General features: G+C 45.5%; 1 protein-coding gene and 1 non-coding gene across 5 annotated transcripts in view; one reads left to right on the top strand and one right to left on the bottom strand.

The window, feature by feature from the left end:
* The first annotated feature begins 992 nt into the window (after window positions 1-992).
* LOC116533746 lies at window positions 993-1099 on the top strand. The gene has a single exon (XR_004261428.1). It is a non-coding gene; the product is annotated as a U6 spliceosomal RNA (small nuclear RNA).
* A 13258-nt stretch (window positions 1100-14357) lies between these two features.
* Window positions 14358-17262, bottom strand: part of RPS10 (ribosomal protein S10) — an 8634-nt gene continuing 5729 nt past the window's right edge. For all 4 annotated transcript variants that reach the window (XM_032253445.1, XM_032253447.1, XM_032253446.1 and 1 more), the window contains exons 5-6: window positions 15299-15354; window positions 14358-14448 (exon numbers count right to left, since the gene is read on the bottom strand). In XM_032253445.1, the coding sequence (XP_032109336.1) occupies window positions 14407-14448; window positions 15299-15354 (98 nt within the window). In that variant the 3' untranslated portion in view covers window positions 14358-14406. The remainder of the gene's footprint in view (window positions 14449-15298; window positions 15355-17262) is intronic.

Raw genomic sequence — 17262 nt, forward strand, 5'->3', positions numbered from 1 at the left:
GAGTTCAAAACCAGCGTAGGCAACGTAGCACGAGACCTCTGTCGCTACAAAAAATTTAAAAATTAGCTTGCTCTGGTAGTGTGCACCTATAGTCCCAGCTACTTGGGAGGCTGAGGTGGGGGAATCACTTGAGCCCAGATTCATGCTATAGTGAGCAATGATTGTGCCACCACACTCCAGCCTGGGCAACAGAGCAAGATCCTGTCTTTAAAAAAAAAAAAGGAAAAGAAAAGAAAAAGGTTTACTCTAAAGCTGTAGTAATCAAGACAATGCGAGGCCGGGCGCTGTGGCTCATGCCTGTAATCCTAGCACTTTGGGAGGCCGAGGTGGGTAGATCACCTGAGGTCAGGAGTTCAAGACCAGCCTGGCCATCATGGTGAAATCCCATCTTAAAAAAAAAAAAAAAGACAATGTGATATCATTCTAAAAATTGACATACAGATTATAGATCAGTGAAACAGAGTCCAAAATTAACCCACACTTTACATAGTCAATTGATTTTTGACAAAAGTGCTATAGCAAATCAATGAGGGAGGGAAACTATTTCAACAATTGGTGCTAGAACAACTGGATAGTCATGGAAAAATAATGAACCTTGACTCTTGCATCACGCTATACAGAAAAATTAATTTGGGATAGGTCATAAATATAAATGTAAAAGGTAAAACTGAAAACATCTCTTTAAACTTTATAAAATTAATCAGGGAAGAAGGAGGAGGGAGAAATGAAAATCAGCCAAGCTTGTCACACATTCAGTATTAATCATGAGGTCAGCTTGCTCTCTGAGCTGCTTCCTTCTGGTTATTTGCTGCCTGTTCTCTTAGGATCACATAGACGCTGTTGCAAGATTGCAGTTCCCTTCAGCTGCTCTTTACATAACAACTTTAACATTAAGAAATGTTAAGTTTTCCCTTTGAGATAGTCCTTCAGGTCCTGCATACTAATTAAACTACTGACACGGCTGCTCTGGACAACCCCATAAGGAACTAACCGTGCTCGCTTCGGCAGCACATATACTAAACTTGGAACGATACAGAGAAGATTAGCATGGCCTCTGTGCAAGGATGACTCGCAAATTTGTGAAGCGTTCCATATAAAATTTAACCTTTTTTTTTTTTAAAGATGGGGTTTCACCATGTTGGTCAGGCTGGTCTTGAACTCCCAACCTCAGGTGATCCGCCCGCCTTGGCCTCCAAATTGCTTGGATTACAGGAATGAGCTACCACGCCCGGCCTCCATATAAAATTTAATAAAATTATTAAAAAACAAAACAAAACTAACCAAGGAATGCAGTTTCCACATCCTGATGATTTCATCCCCTTGTCCTGACCAGTCAACGACCTCAGTTTCTCAGCCCGTCACCCTCCGTTATCCCCTTAAAAATCCCAGCCCAGAACTCCTCGGAGAGATGGATTTGAGTGTCCGCTTCTGTGTCCTCCTTGGCGCCCCATGATTATCAAACTCTTGGCTGCATTTCTGCTGTCTCAGTGTAATGGGTCTGTTACTGCACAGTGAGCACACAAACCTGTTGGTCCTATAACAAAACTGTGAACAATTTGGAAGAAATCATAGGAGAATATTTTCAAGACTTGGAGGTAGGCAAAGATTTCTTAGCAGGACTCAGAAAGGAATAACAACAACAACAAAATTGCGGGCCAGGCACCGTGACTCACGCCTGTAATCCCAGCACTTTTGGAAGCTGAGGCAGGCAGATCACGAGGTCAGGAGTTCGAGACCAACCTGACCAACAAGGTAAAACCCTGCCTCTACTAAAAATGCAAAAAAAATTAGCTGGGCATGGTGGCATGCCCTTGTCATCTCAGCTACTCAGGCAGATGGGGCAGGAGAATTGCTTGAACCCAGGAGGCACAGGTTGCAGTGAGCCAAGATCGTGCCACTGCACTCCAGCCTGGATGACAGAGTGAGACAACATCGCAAAAAAAAAAAAAAAAAAAAAAAAAAAAAGGCCGGGCGCGGTGGCTCAAGCCTGTAATCCCAGCACTTTGGGAGGTCAAGAGATCCAGATCATCCTGGCCAACAGTAAAACCCCATCTCTACTAAAAATACAAAAATTAGCTGGTCATGGTGGTGATTACCTGTAGTCCCAGCTACTCGGGAGGCTGAGGCAGGAGAATCGCTTGAACCTGGGATGCAGAGTTCGCAGTGAGCTAAGACCACGCCCCTGTACTCCAGCCTGGTGACAGAGTGAGAGTCTGTCTCAAAAAAAAACAGAACAAAAAAAATGAATTAGGCTGTGCCCAGTGGCTCACATCTATAGTCCCAGAACTTTGGGAGGCCAACATGGGCAAATCGCATGAGCCCAGCAGTTTGAGACCAGCCTGAGCAACATGGTGAAACCCCATCTCTATAAAAAATAAAAAAATTAGCTGGGTTTAGTGGTGCATGCCTGTGGTCCCAGCTACTTAGGCGGCTGAGGTGGGAGGATCACTTGAACCCAGGAGGTGGAGGCTATGGTGAGCTATGATTGCACCACTATACCCCAGCCTGGGTGACAGAGCAAGATCCTGTCTCAAGAAAAAAAAAAAAAGAAATATAATAAATTAGACTTTATCAAAAAGTTAAAATTCTGCTAATCAAAAGATATATTTAAGAAAATAGGCCAGCCGGGCGCGGTGGCTCAAGCCTGTACTCCCAGCACTTTGGGAGGCCGAGGCGGGTGGATCACGAGGTCAAGAGATCGAGACCATCCTGGTCAACATGGTGAAACCCCGTCTCTACTAAAAATACAAAACATTAGCTGGGCATGGTGGCGCGTGCCTGTAATCCCAGCTACTCAGGAGGTTGAGGCAGGAGAATTGCCTGAACCCAGGAGGCGGAGGTTGCGGTGAGCCGAGATCATGCCATTGCACTCTAGCCTGGGTAACAAGAGTGAAACTCCGTCTCAAAAAAAAAAAAAAAAAAAAGGAAAGAAAATAGGCCGGACACGATGGCTCACGCCTGTAATCGCAGCACTTTGGGAGGCTGAGGCAGTGGATCACAAGGTCAAGAGTTCAAGACCAGCCTGACCAACATGGTGAAACCCTGTCTCTACTAAAAATTTAAAAAGTAGCCAGGTATGGTGGCTTGCATCCGTAATCCCAGCTACTCGGGAAGCTGAGGCAAGAGAATCGCTTAAGCCTGGGAGGCAGAGGTTGCAATGAGCCAAGATCACACTCCAGCCTGGGCCACTATACTCCAGCCTGGGCCACAGAGCGAGACTCCATCTCAAAAAAAAAAAAAAAAAAGAAAGGAAAAGAAAAGAAATAGAACGGGCACAGTGGCTCAAGCCTGTAATCCCAGCACTTTGGGAGGCCGAGGCAGGCAGATCACCTGAAGTTGGGAGTTTGAGACCAGCCTGGCCAACATGGCAAAACTCCGTCTTTACCAAAAATACCAAAATTAGCTGAGAGTGGTGGCGCATGCCTGTAATCCCAGTTACCTGGGAGGCTGAAGGAGGAGACTTGTTTGAACCCAGAAGGAGGTGGCAGTGAGCTGAGATCATGCCACTGCACTCCAGCTTGGGCAACAGAGTGAGGCTCCATCTCAAAAATAAATAAATAAATAAATAAATAAATAAATAAATAACCAAGTCACAAGTCACACATTGAGGAAATATTCACAAGGGATATTACTAACAAAGGACTTATATCCAGTAATATATAAAGGACTTTAGCCATTTAATAACTCAAAAATCTGGCCACACATGGTGGCTCGAACCTTTAGTCCCAGATACTTGGGAGGCCAAGGCAAGGCAGGAGGATTGCTTGAGCCCAGGAGATCGCGGCTGCAGTAAGCTATGATTATAGCACTGCACTCCAGCCTGGGTGAAAGAGCAAGACCTGAACTAAAAAAAAAAAAAATTTTGCCAGGTACAGTGGCTCACGCCTGTAATCCCAGCACTTTGGGAGGCTGAGGCGGACAGATCGCGAGGTCAGGAGGTCGAGAACATCCTGGCCAACATGGTGAAACCTCATCTCTACTAAAATACAAAAAATTAGCTGGGAGTGGTGGCTCGTGCCTATAGTCCCAGATCCTTGGGAGGCTAGGTGGGAGGATTACTTGAGCTCAGGAGTTTGAGACCAGCCTGGGCAATATAGTGAGACTCCATTAGTACAAAAAAATCAAAAAACAAGCCAGGCATGGTGGCATGTATCTATAGTCCCAGCTACTCGGGAGGCTATAGTGGGAGGATTGCTTGAGCCCAGGAGGTTGAGGCTGCAGTAAGCTGTGATCACACAACTGTACTCCAGCCTGGGCAACAGAGCAAGACTCTGTCATTCATAAATAAGTGTTTTCAACCACTAAGTTTCTGATAATTTGTTACAGCAGCAATAGGAAATGAATGCACCCAGCAAAAGTGAAAACATATGCTGACAAAAAGATGTATATAATGTTCAACTAGTTTTATTCATGGTAGCCAAACAACATACAGTATGTCTGTGATGGTGGAGGGATTAACTGACAAGAGACAAGAGACAAGAGAGAATGTTATGGGAAAGTGAAATATTTTGGCTGGGTGCGGTGGCTCACACCTGTAATCCCAGCACTTTGGGAGGTCAAGACAGGCGAATCACTGGGGTCAGGAGTTCAAGACTAGACTGGCCAACATGATGAAACCCCATCTCTACTAAAAATACAAAATTAGCTGGGTGTGGTGGCAGGCACCTGTAATCCCAGCTACTCTGGAGGCTGAGGCAGGAAAATCACTTGAACCCAGGGCGAGGCGGAGGTTGCAGTGAGCTGAGATCATGCCACTGCACTCCAGCCTGGGCGACAGAGTGAGACCCTGTCTCAAAAAAAAAAAAAAAAAAGTGAGATATTTTGTATCTTGACAGGGACATCCGTGATCAGTGCCCTCCAGGCAAAGATTAGAAACATAACTGTCCCTAGGTGCCAGGCTAGAGTGCAGCAGCATAATTTCGGCGCACTACAATCTCCGCCTCCCAGGCTCAAGCAATTCTTCTGCCTCAGCCTCCCAAGTAGCTGGGACTGCAGGCACGCACCACCATGCCCAGCTAATTTTTGTATTTTAGTAGAGACGGGGTTTCACCATGTTGGCTCGATCTGTTGACCTTGTGATCCACCCACCTCGGCCTCCCAAAGTGCTGGGATTACAGGCGTGAGCCACCGTGCCTGGCCACAAAGTTGGGTTTTTGCAGGCTGTCATGAAAGAGAGTAAGTACCATGGAAAAGCATAGGGTGTCTCAAAGAGGGTGACAAGGAGGATACAGGATTTGGACTTCCACTAGGTGGTTTTGGGGAAGGCTAAGGGACAGAGGCTTTGCTCTGGATTGGATGACCTCATGTGATCCACCTACCTCAGCCTTCCAAAGTGCTGGGATTACTGGTGTGAGCCACTCACTGCACCCAGCAGTCTTTATATTTTTGGTGTACTTTATCATGGTCACAAAGCGACTTTGTCTGATTGCTGATGTTTGATGATGTTCATGTCCATAGGAGAGTGGCATGGCCTCATTGAGAGCGCCAGACCAGCTTCAAACACGCCAAGACCTGGCTGTTAGGATCAGGCCGGTTCCTGAAGTGAGGGGCTGCTTTTCCCTTTCTCAGGGGTATGAGTTACATGGTTGTATCCATCATCAAAGGGTAGAGTTAATATTTGTGTATTTCAATGTCATTTTGACCCAAAAATGCCTGTATAAAAAATGAATAAACAGGCTGGACGCAGTGGCTCACACCTATAATTGCGGCACTTTGGGAAGCAGAGGCAGGCAGATCATTTGAGGTCAGGAGTTTGAGACCAGCCTGGCCAACATGCTGAAACCCCATCTCTACTAAAAGTACAAAAATTAGCTGGGTGCAGTGGCAGGCGCCTGTAATTCCAGCTACTCGGGAGGCTGAGGCAGGAGAATTGCTCGAACCCAGAAGGTGGAAATTACAGTGAGCCAAGATCGTGCCATTGTACTCTAGCCTGGGTGACAAAGCGAGACTCTGTCTAAAAAAAATAAAATAAACAAATTGTGGGATGGGATCAGTGGCTCACGCCTGTAATCCCAGCACTTTGGGAGGCCAAGGTGGGTGGATCACTTGAGGCCAGGAGTTTGAGACCAGCCTGGCCTACATGGTGAAACCCCGTCTCCACTACAAATACAAAAATTAGCTGGGCGTGGTGGCAGGTGCCTATAATTCCAGCTACTCAAGCGGCTGAGGCATCAGAATCACATGAACCCAGGAGGCAAAGGTTGCAGTGAGCTGAGATCACATCACTGAACTAGAGTGACACTTCATCTCAAAAAAACAAAACAAACTGCAATACATCCATATACAGAATACTACTCAGCAATAAAAAGGAACAAACTATTGATGGATGCCAACATCATGGATGAATCTCAAAACACCATGCTGAGCAAAAGAAGCCAGACCCAAGAGCATATACAGTATGATTCCACTTATCTGACATTCTGGAAAAGGCAAAATTATAAAGACCAAGAAGAGTGGTTGCCAGGGGCTTGACCACAAAGCTGGTTGCATGTGGGAACACTTTTTAGGGTGATAGAAAAGTTCCATTGCTTCACTTTGGTGTATATCTTTTTATCAAAACTCAGAACTCTATGTCTGAAAAGAGTGAATTGACCAGCTAAGTGGCTCACACTTGTAATCCCAGCACTTTGGGAGGCCAAGACGGGCGAATCACCTGAGATTGGGAGTTCAAGACCAGCCCGACCAACATGGAGAAACCTTGTTTCTACTAAAAATACAAAATTAGCTAGGCATTGGTGGCACATGCCTGTAATCCCAGCTACTTGGGAAGCTGAGGCAGGAGAATCACTTGAACCCGAAGACAGAGGTTGTAGTGAGCCGAGATTGTGCCATTGCACTCCAGCCTGGGCAACAAGAGCGAAACTCCATCTCAAAAAAAAAAAAAGTGAATTTTGGCCAGTTGCTATGGCTCATGCCTGTAATCCTAGCACTTCAGGAGGCTGAGGTGGGAGGATCACTTGAGCCCGGGAGTTTGAGACCAGCTAGGCAACATAGGGAGACCCCATCTCTACAAAAATAAAAATTAAAAATTAGGCATGGTGGTACACACCTGTGGTCCCAACTACTTGGGAGGCTGAGGTGGGAGGATCACTTGGGCCTGGGAGGGAGACGCTGCAGTGAGTCATGATGGTGCCACTGCACTCCAGCCTGGGTAATGGAGTGAGACTTTGTCTCAAAAAAACAGTGAATTTTACTACATGTAAATTATACCTCGATAAACCTGACTTAACAAAATAATCAAATTAGGGGTGGGAAGAGAGGGGGTGCAGGTATCAACGCAACAAGAATGACAGAGGTCATGCCTGTAGTCCCAGCTACTTGGAAGGCTGAGGTATGACGAGTTTGAGTCTAGCCTGGGCAACACGGTGAGACTTCATCTCAAAACAAACAAACAGAAAAGGAATGGCAGAATGTTGATGACTATTGAAGATCAGTGGTGGGTACATTATGGTTTATTACACTGTTTTGTTTGCTTGTTTGTTTTTGAGACAGAGTCTCTGTCGCCCAGGCTGGAGTGCAGTGGCATGATCTCGGCTCATTGCAGCCTCTGCCTCCTGGGTTCAAGTGATTCTCCTGGCTCAGCCGCTTGAGTAGCTGGGATTACAGGCGCCCACCACTACGCTTGGCTAATTTTTGTGTTTTTAGTAGAGACAGGGTTTCACCATATTGGCCAGGCTGGTCTCGAACTTCTGACCTCAAGTGATCACCCACCTTGGCCTCCCAAAGTGCTGGGATTACAGGTGTGAGCTACCACCCCCGACCTTGGTTTATTATACTCTTATGTTTATTTTACATGTTTGAAGTTTTCCATATTAAATGTTTTTTATTTCAGTGGAATCTCTGTGTAACGGAGGCAAAGGTGTCAAAGAGTCAGTTGACTTTTCAGCCTCCCACTATACTTTCTGCACGTTAATAGATGGATGCCCACAGATTCTCAAACTGACCTTCTGCTTTTCACGCACTTGAATAAACTAGAACTTCAATAAACTATTTGCTGTGACATTTCTTGCAGATACTCTTCAGAATTTCTTACTCCCACTGATTTGTAACTCTCATAAATTTTGCCCAATTTTGAGGCCTCCTTAATTCCCTCAGCTTGGGTATCCTCTCTCATTTAATATTTCTTCGTTTTTAAAGATGCCCTTTTCCTCACAATGGGCTCTTTGATATGTCAGTAAACCATGCAGGGCTTATTTTTCAAGTGGCTGTTCCCTTGGTCTGGTGCCATGCATTTATCACGGGCTTCCAATAAAGGACTTTTCAATAGAAATGGGCTCCTGGCTTTCTATGGGCTGTAACTTTTTAAACAATTCCTTTCATTCCCCCCTTACTGCCCTCATTCTGTCCTAGTTTGCCTTTCAAAAACTGAGCAATCAAATGATGGATTTCGTCCCCTCCCTTTCCTGGTAACAGCCTGAATGTGTATTGTCACCACTGACCAAGTAGCTTACCCATGAGCACTCGCTGCCCCAGTGTGGTCACTGCGCAGACCCAATCCAGTCCACAGTATTCTGCAGTGCAGGTTCAAGTATTTCCCAAGCATCAGCATTCTTGGCTGTGTTAGTCCTTACCTCCATATTGCTTTTAAGTTTTATTTTTAACTGACAAATAATAATTGTGTATGTTTATGGGGTATATAATGTGATGTACATATTGTGGAATGATCAAATTAGGCTGATTAGCATATTCATCCCCTCGAATATTTATCGTTTCTTTGTGGTAAGCACATGTAAAATCCTCTCTTTTAGCTATTTTGAAATATACAATACAGGCCGGGCGCGGTGGCTCAAGCCTGTAATCCCAGCACTTTGGGAGGCCGAGGCGGGTGGATCACGAGGTCAAGAGATCGAGACCATCCTGGTCAACATGGTGAAACCCCGTCTCTACTAAAAATACAAAAAATTAGCTGGGCATGGTGGTGCGTGCCTGTAATCCCAGCTACTCAGGAGGCTGAGGCAGGAGAATTGCCTGAACCCAGGAGGCGGAGGTTGCAGTGAGCTGAGATTGCGCCATTGCACTCCAGCCTGGGTAACATGAGTGAAACCCCGTCTCAAAAAAAAAAAAAAAAAAAAACTATAGTCACTGGGCTATGCAATAGAACACCAAAACTTATTCTCATCTAACTGAAACTTTGTACCCATTGACGAACATCTCCCCTTTCCCCGTCCACTGTCCCCTTTTTTGAGTTGGAGTCTCACTTTGTCATACAGGTTGGAGTGCAGTGGTGTAATCTTGGCTCACTGCAACCTCCACCTCCCAGGTTCAAGCGATTCTCCTGCCTCAGCCTCCCAAGTAGCTGGGATTACAGGCGCCCGCCACCATGCCCAGCTATGTTTTGTATTTTTAGTAGAGGTGGGGTTTCACCATATTGGCCAGGCTGGTCTCAAACTCCTGACCTCAGGTGATCCACCTGCCTCAGCCTCCCAAAGTGCTAAGATTACAGGCGTGAGCCACTGCGCCCAGCCTTCCCATCCCACCTTCATATTATTCACTGGCTCATGATCACGTGTGGGATAAAATCAAAACTCTTCATGCCTGTTAGAATGGCTAAAATGAAAACACTAGCCAGAACAAGTGCTGGTGAAGATGAGAAGCAATGGAAACTCACACACGGCTGGAGGGAGCAGAGAATGATGCTGCTACTTTGGAAAGCAGTTTGGCAGTTCCTTTAAATGTTAACCATAGAGTTACCACATGACCCAGCAACTTCACTCCTAGGTATATACCTAAGAGAACTGAAAACGTATGTCCACACAAAAGCTTGTACACAAATGTTCCCAACATTAGTCACAATAGCCAAGAACTGGAAACAACCCAAATCCCTAAGTACAAGTAAATGGATAAGCAAATTGTGGTAGCACTAAGAAGGAACTACTGATACATGCAGCACTGATGTGTCTCAAAACAATGATGCCAAAATAAGCCAGACTTTAAAAAATGCATACTGGGCCAGGCGTAGTGGCTCACGCCTGTAATCCAAGTGCTTTGGATGCCAAGGCGGGCAGATCACCTGAGGTTGGGAGTTCAAGACCAGCCTGACCAACATGGTGAAACCGCGTCTTTAAAAAAAAAAAAAAAAAAAAAAAGCATACCGTATGATTCCATTTATATCAAATTCTAGAAAACGAAAACTAGTCTATCCTGAAAATGACTAGCCTTTATGGGCTCACACTGCCCTGCAGGAGGCCCACCCATGCCAGGCACCAGGTAAGGAGTGTTCTTGTAACCTCCTCAAAAACAAGTCTCTTAGGGATTTTTTTTTTTTTTTTAGACAGAGTCTTGCTCTACCACTAAGGCTGGAGTGCAGTGGTGCAATTTCGGCTCACTGCAACCTCTGCCTCCTGGTTCAAGTTATTCTCCTGACTCAGCCTCCCAAGTAGCTGGGATTAGAGGTGCGTGCCACCATGCCCAGCTAATTTTTTGTATTTTTCATAGAGATGGGGTTTCACCAGGCTGGCCAGGCTGGTCTCGAACTCCTGACCTCATAATCCACCTGCCTCGACCTCCCAAAGTGCTGGGATTACAGGCGTGAGCTACCGTGCCTGGCATCTTAGGGGATCATTTAAGCTGCTCTATCTTGTTCCCATGCATCTAAACATACCTACATGATAGTTGCTTCTTGAAGGTCCATTTATTAATCAAAGCAGAAGTGGTGCTTCAAAAGGGTCACCGAGATGTAAAGTTGCTACTGGCACTGGCTGCAACATGATTCTGTTTTTCAGGGAAGGAGATTTGTGCCCATATCAGGAAGTTTATGTTTAATTAGGAAAATGTATCTTCAGCCATCAGCTTCAAAAACCCCTTGAAAAACCCCTTTATAGTAGTAGTAGTGGTGGTTGGGATTATCGGATGAACCATTGGGCTGGTGGGTAGATTCAAGGCTATGGTGCACCTGGAGACCAACCCTGGAAGATGGGTTAAACCTCTTCAAAGCAGCTGGGCGTGGTGGTTCACGCCTGTAATCCAAGCACTTTGGAGGCCAAGGTGGCTGGATCACCTGAGGTCCAGCCTGACCAACATGGTGAAACCCCGTCTTTTAAAAAAAACAAAACAAAACCTCTTCTAAGCTTTCCCTGAGTGATGACTGGGCCCATGCAACCCAGGGGGACCTCTCCCTACCCCTTTTAACCCACCTTCCCCAAATGACCTCCTCAGGCACCAGTAGTGGAACTTAAAATGTTCCTTTTTTAGCTTTGCTTGAAAAAAGAAATAACTTGATTTTTTGACATCAGTTAGTTTCAAAACCTGACACCACCTGCCATCTTTATTTTCCAATAAAACTTTTTCAAGATGCCCTGACTAGTCTCACCCCTCCTCTGCCCTGGAAACACCTCTGGGCCACTTCAGCTTTCATTCATCTCCCTTGCCCTACACTTCCTTAGAATTCAGTCTGGATTTAATGATTTACCACTTACAGAATAGTTGTCGCTCTGGACCTTTAACATGTAGCTTTGATTTTCCTTTCCCAACACGACTGTCAGGTGCTTAGGGGCAAATTTTGTTTCTCAGAGCTCTTATTAGCCATTTAGCCATGAATCCTTGAGCAGCTAATATTAACTGGAAGGGACTTTTTTTTTTTTTTTGAGACGGAGTTTCGCTCGTTACCCAGGCTGGAGTGCAATGGCGCGATCTCGGCTCACCGCAACCTCCGCCTCCTGGGTTCAGGCAATTCTCCTGCCTCAGCCTCCTGAGTGGCTGGGATTACAGGCACGCACCACCATGCCCAGCTAATTTTTTGTATTTTTAGTAGAGACGGGGTTTCACCATGTTGACCAGGATGGTCTCGATCTCTTGACCTCGTGATCCACCCCCCTCAGCCTCCCAAAGTGCTGGGATTACAGGCTTGAGCCACCACGCCCAGCTGGAAGGGACGTTTTAATCTACCAAGGTAGGGGACAGAGCTGGCAGGCACCAAAATCCACTTCTACCTGCATGTTTTTATTCACATGCTCTTTTACAGATTCCTTGGGTTTCCCCAGAGTCCATGGCTGATCTTGGAATACATATTATGAAACTAATTTGAATCATGAGGAAAAAAGTTGACAGAGGGCTAGCTGAAGAAGTGACATTTTAGGGCCAGAAAATCACTAAGGTTGTAGAGGAAAACCATTCACTAGCTGGCCTCAGTGGGAAACAGAAAGGCAGGAGCTACTAACATTTCACAGTGGAATCCAGGTTAAACAATCACAAGGCGTGTGAACATGGGCAAACCACTTGACATCACTCCAGCCAGCAGAAAAATTGGATAAAAAGCAATCTTTGAAACGAGCCAAGGCCATGCTGAAACGAGCTTCCCCAAAACACTGCTTCTTTCTGCCAAAGCAAGCTTCTATTTTATTGGTGGCTCAGATTCCAAAGCTCACTTCCCAGGACTAACACTTAAGTGCATGTTGCTATCAGCTGCCACCTCGTGGTCTACATTACAACTGCCTATCAATACCGAAGGTGGTTTAAAATTCTCGCCTATGTAGTTTAGAATTATCATCCATTTCATTTGACCAATTCTTTTGAGATTGGGTCTCACAATGGATGGTTTTGAACTCCTGGGCTCAAGTGATCCTTCTATGTCAGCCTCCTGAGTAGCTGGGACTATAGGTGTGTACCACAGTGCTCAGCTTCATGAGACCAATGATTGTTTTTGAACAGTCTTGATCTGTAGCCCAGGCTGGAGTACAGTGGAACAATTTTGGCTCACCGCAACCTCCACCTCCTGACTCACCTTCCCAAGTAGCTGGGACTACAGGTAAGCATCATCATGCATGGCTAATTTTCACATTTTTTGTGGAGAAAGGGTTTCACTGTTAGCCATACTGGTCTCTAACTCCTGGACTCAAGTGATCTGCCTGCCTTGGACTCCCAAAGTGCTGGGATTAAAGGTGTGAACCACCGTGCCAGGCTCTATTTAACCAATTATCGTCCATTTCTATACAATGCTTGGCCCACAGTACTCCACAAATATGATTTCCAAGTCCCCAGAACCCGTAAGATGCACTTCCAATTAGCTACCAGTTTTGAGCCATCGGTTGGTACAGAGCTGGTACCTTAAATGCTTTAACCTCCTCCATCCCATAGCTTGTATTTACTGCAGATAGTCATGGTGACTCATCTACAAGCCAAGGTTGGTGTCCTGCCCAGCAAAGGTCTGAAGGATTGTCTCAGCTCTCGCTGGGCTACTTCCAAGTTCCCTTCTGGCATTGTGCCAGGTGTAGAGTATGTTTGCAGTCCCTCTCTGGCACCCATGCTAAGATCACACTTGACCACCAGAAAACTGCACACACCTCTAGTCCATTTAGTCATGCCATAGGATGACAGATCACCACTTGGAGTCCAAGGGAAACTACAACTCTTATTCCTTCTTCAAGGAACCCTGGACAGCAAAGCTCCCAATATTTATTCCAACCACATTAAGACATAAAAATGTTGGCCAGGTGTGGTGGCTCATGCCTGTAATCCCAGCACTTTGGGAGACTGAGGCAGGCAGATCACTTGCTGGGAGTTGGAGACCAGCCTGATGAACATGGAGAAATCCCGTCTAATACACAATTAGGGGCATGGTGGCACATGCCTGTAATCCCAGCTACATGGGAGGCAGAGACAGGGGAATCACTTGAACTCAGGAGGCAGAGGTTGCGGTGAGCCAAGATCTCACCATTGCACTGTAGCCTGCGCAACAAGAGTAAAACTCCACCTAAAAAAAAAAAAGTTTTCAGGTTACTTTCAAATGTTTTCGTGCTTTTCTTTTTTTGGGGACATGGTTTTGCTATGTTGCCCAGGCTGGTCTCAGACTCCTAGCCTCAAGCAATCCTCCTGCCTCAGGCTTCAGAGTATGTGACTATAGGAATTAGCCACTGTGAACAGTTGTTTTTGTGCATTCTTTTCTCCATTGATTATTATAAACAAACCCTGAGCCTTGAAGACTTAGATGAGTAATATTGGCCTAAATATCATTCCTGTGCTTCTTCCCCATAAACTGAAGAATTCCAAGTGTACCATTTTCCTTGGTTGTTACTTTCCATCCTCCCTCCCCAGCACTTCTTACAGTTCCAGACAGCAGGCACAAATCACGACTCCAGGACAAACAGCAACTTTCCCACCTCACAGGGTTGAGGCAGCATGGCTCATCTGGAGAAGGGACCCAGTTTTCCAACTGCCTCCAAGGTGCAGCACCATATGGGACACCACTCTGCAGGGAGGTGCTGGCTAGAGAAAGCAGGGCACATGCCAAAGCCAAGTACAGCACAGCCGGTGTCACCCAGGACAAGGACAGCTCCCCAAACCAAGCCAGTACTGCCCCATTTATATTCTGCCCTTAAACCGTTCCTGTTCAGGCTGCATAATGCAAACAAACTGGACACAAGTTTTTTTTTAGCTGTAAGTTTATTCACCGCAAAATAATCCTCTCCAATTTTACTGAGGTGGCTGACCACGTCCACGACCAAATCCGCCCCTCTGCAAGAGAAAGCACATGACATCAGCTTAAGCAGCTCTGGTTTGACCTTTCAAGGTTTTGCTAACTTTTAGGCCTCATTATAGCTGCAGAGGCCCCCCCAAATATAAATAGCTGGGACAGAGCTGAGTATAGGCCATAAGTCCCAGCACTGCTCTTTACTGGATGTGGGGCCATATCCAACATCTAGGCCCGTTTCCTCATTGGTAAAGTGGGAATATGTGGCCACCCACCCATACTCACATGGAAGCATCCAGCACAGGACTGGACCGTTTCTATTGTACATGCTTTCCTTTTTACAAATGACATATCTAAGAGCAATCATGTGCTATGAAGACCTGCCATTGGACAAGTTATATGCCAGCACTGTGCCTGGATTAGCTAATTTCACAACTAACTTGGTAGCTGTAATTATCACCTCTATTTTATAGACAGGGAAACTGAGGCAGAAGGGAAACCTACGTACCATTACATCATCTGAAAAAAGACGGAGGATTTGATTTCATACCATCTTGGTTCCTAAGGCTACCCACCTTCCAATGTTTAGTTCAATCTCAAGCTTCGGTTCCCAAAACTATTTCAGGGGGTTATATGACCATCATTAATAAAATAGAAAATACCAGTAGGCCACATGTACTGATCTGTGAGACTCATTTTAGTAATTTATATATATATACAAAAATTTGCATGATACATCTCAATGTAAAATGTATTTGGAATTTGGAAAAAAGTGTGAGGAGGGAACTAGCTGACAGGACCCAGCCATACTATACAACATCCTCACAATCCACAGAGCAATCAGACTGAGACCAGAAAAAGTGACTCATGGAAAACTAATAGGGAGATACTCACAAACTGGAATTCAGTTGCTGACCCAGCCCCCGCCTCGGCTTTCTTGTCGGCACCAGCTGGAAAGTGAAATACTGATTTAGAATCATCATATGATGGAATCTACTATAGAACAAGGGGAAGACGACTCACCAACTCCAGTCTTGCAGGAAAAGCCATGTACCACCCCATATATCAGTGGAGGGAAACACCTTCTGAGCCACCTTTGCCTCTCCTGGGGTGCCCATCTCAGCCTTCCTTATATGTCACCCTTCAATATCACAGCCCAAACTATCAAATCCTCCCTAAGGATTTCCACTTCCTATCACACCGACTGACTTACCCACTTCAGAGCAGCATCTAGATAACAAAGGGAGTGTAATTAGCAGAAGAACTAAGATGTAAAGGCAACAAGGGCCCACAAAAGCACAAAGCTGCTTTACCACCATGGGAGAGAAGTAGACAAGACGCTGTTCTGTTCTAAATGCCAGTCACAGTTCAAAGGGAGATGTGAGCGAAAATTCACCAGTTTTATTTATTTGAGACAGGGTCTCACTCTCTCACCCAGGGGGGAGTGCAGTGCCCTCATCTCAGCTCACTACCACCTCCACCTGCTGGGCCCAAGCTGGACTACAAGCAGCTAATTTTTATATTTTCTGTAGACAGGGTTCTGCCATGTTGCCCAGGTTGGTCTCAAACTCCTGAGCTCAAGTGATCTGCCTGCCTTGGCCTCCCACAGTGATGGAATTACAGGCATGAGCCACTGCACTCAGCCAAGATTTCAAAGACTTAAGGGAAAAAAAAAGTAAAGTATCTCACTACTGTTTACTGATTATATGTTAAATTAACACTTTTCGACATACTTTTTTTTGAGACAGTCTCACTCTGTCAACCAGGCACCAGGCTGGAGGGCAGTGGCGCAATCTTGGCTCACTGCAACCTCCGCCTCCCGGGTTCAAGAAATTCTCCTGCCTCAGCCTCCCGAATAGCTGGAACTACAGGCACGTGCTACCACGCCCAGCCAATTTTTTTTGTATTTTTTAGTAGAGATGTGGTTTCACCATGTTGGCCTGGATGGTCTCGATCTCTTGACCTTGTGATCCGCCCGCCTTGGCTTCCCAAAGTCCTGGGATTACAAGGGTGAGCCACTGCGTCCGGCCTAGATATATTTTTTTTAAACTGATTTATTTATTATGAGTTGGGGGTTCTCACTGTTGCCCAGGCCAGAGTGTAGCAACAAGATCATAACTCACTGTACCTCAAACTCCTGGGCTCAACAAAACAATCCTCTGGCTTTAGCCTCCCAAGTAGTTGGGACTTTTGGCACATACCACCATTCCCAGCTCACTTTTACACATATTTGATTAAATAAAAGACATTATTCGTAATCAAATAACCGATTTCCACTTGCTTTTTCTAGCACGGCTACCAGGAAATTTTGTATTACAACTATGGCTCACATTGGGCCCAAGGATACAGGGAGGAAGAAAGCAAATGCCAATAACAAATATGGGTTTAGGAATCGTTAAATCTCTTTTGAGACAGGGTCTTGCTCCATTGCTCAGGCTGGAGTGAGCCACCGTGTCTGGCCCATAAACGTTAAACTTCCAGTATGAGTAATCATGAGCTTTCTCTGAACCAAGGGCTAGAGAAATTCATTCCTTCTACTATCCTGTATGGTACTCATGTCAAGTGGTCACTTCTCTAAAAGATGAAGAGGAAGGGAAGAGTGGTAGAAGTTAGTAAAAACCCTTCTTGTACACCTTTTGTATCACAATCAACAGTGAGTGGCTGTAAAAACAATTGAGTCCTATTATTCCTTTGCAAAAATACCGAAGGCTCCTCATCTTCAGGAGGAGCCTCAAGAACTCAAACAACTGAAGAGTTTTTTCTTTGTTTGGTTTTTTTTTTTTTTTTTGAGACAGGGTTTACTTTTTTTTACCCAGGCTGGAGTAAAATGGCGCGATCTCGGCTCACTGCAACCTCCG

The sequence above is a fragment of the Sapajus apella genome, unplaced genomic scaffold, assembly GCF_009761245.1.
Source record: "Sapajus apella isolate SASKATOON/1434 unplaced genomic scaffold, GSC_monkey_1.0 scaffold83, whole genome shotgun sequence".
Classification (NCBI taxonomy): Eukaryota; Metazoa; Chordata; class Mammalia; order Primates; family Cebidae; genus Sapajus; species Sapajus apella.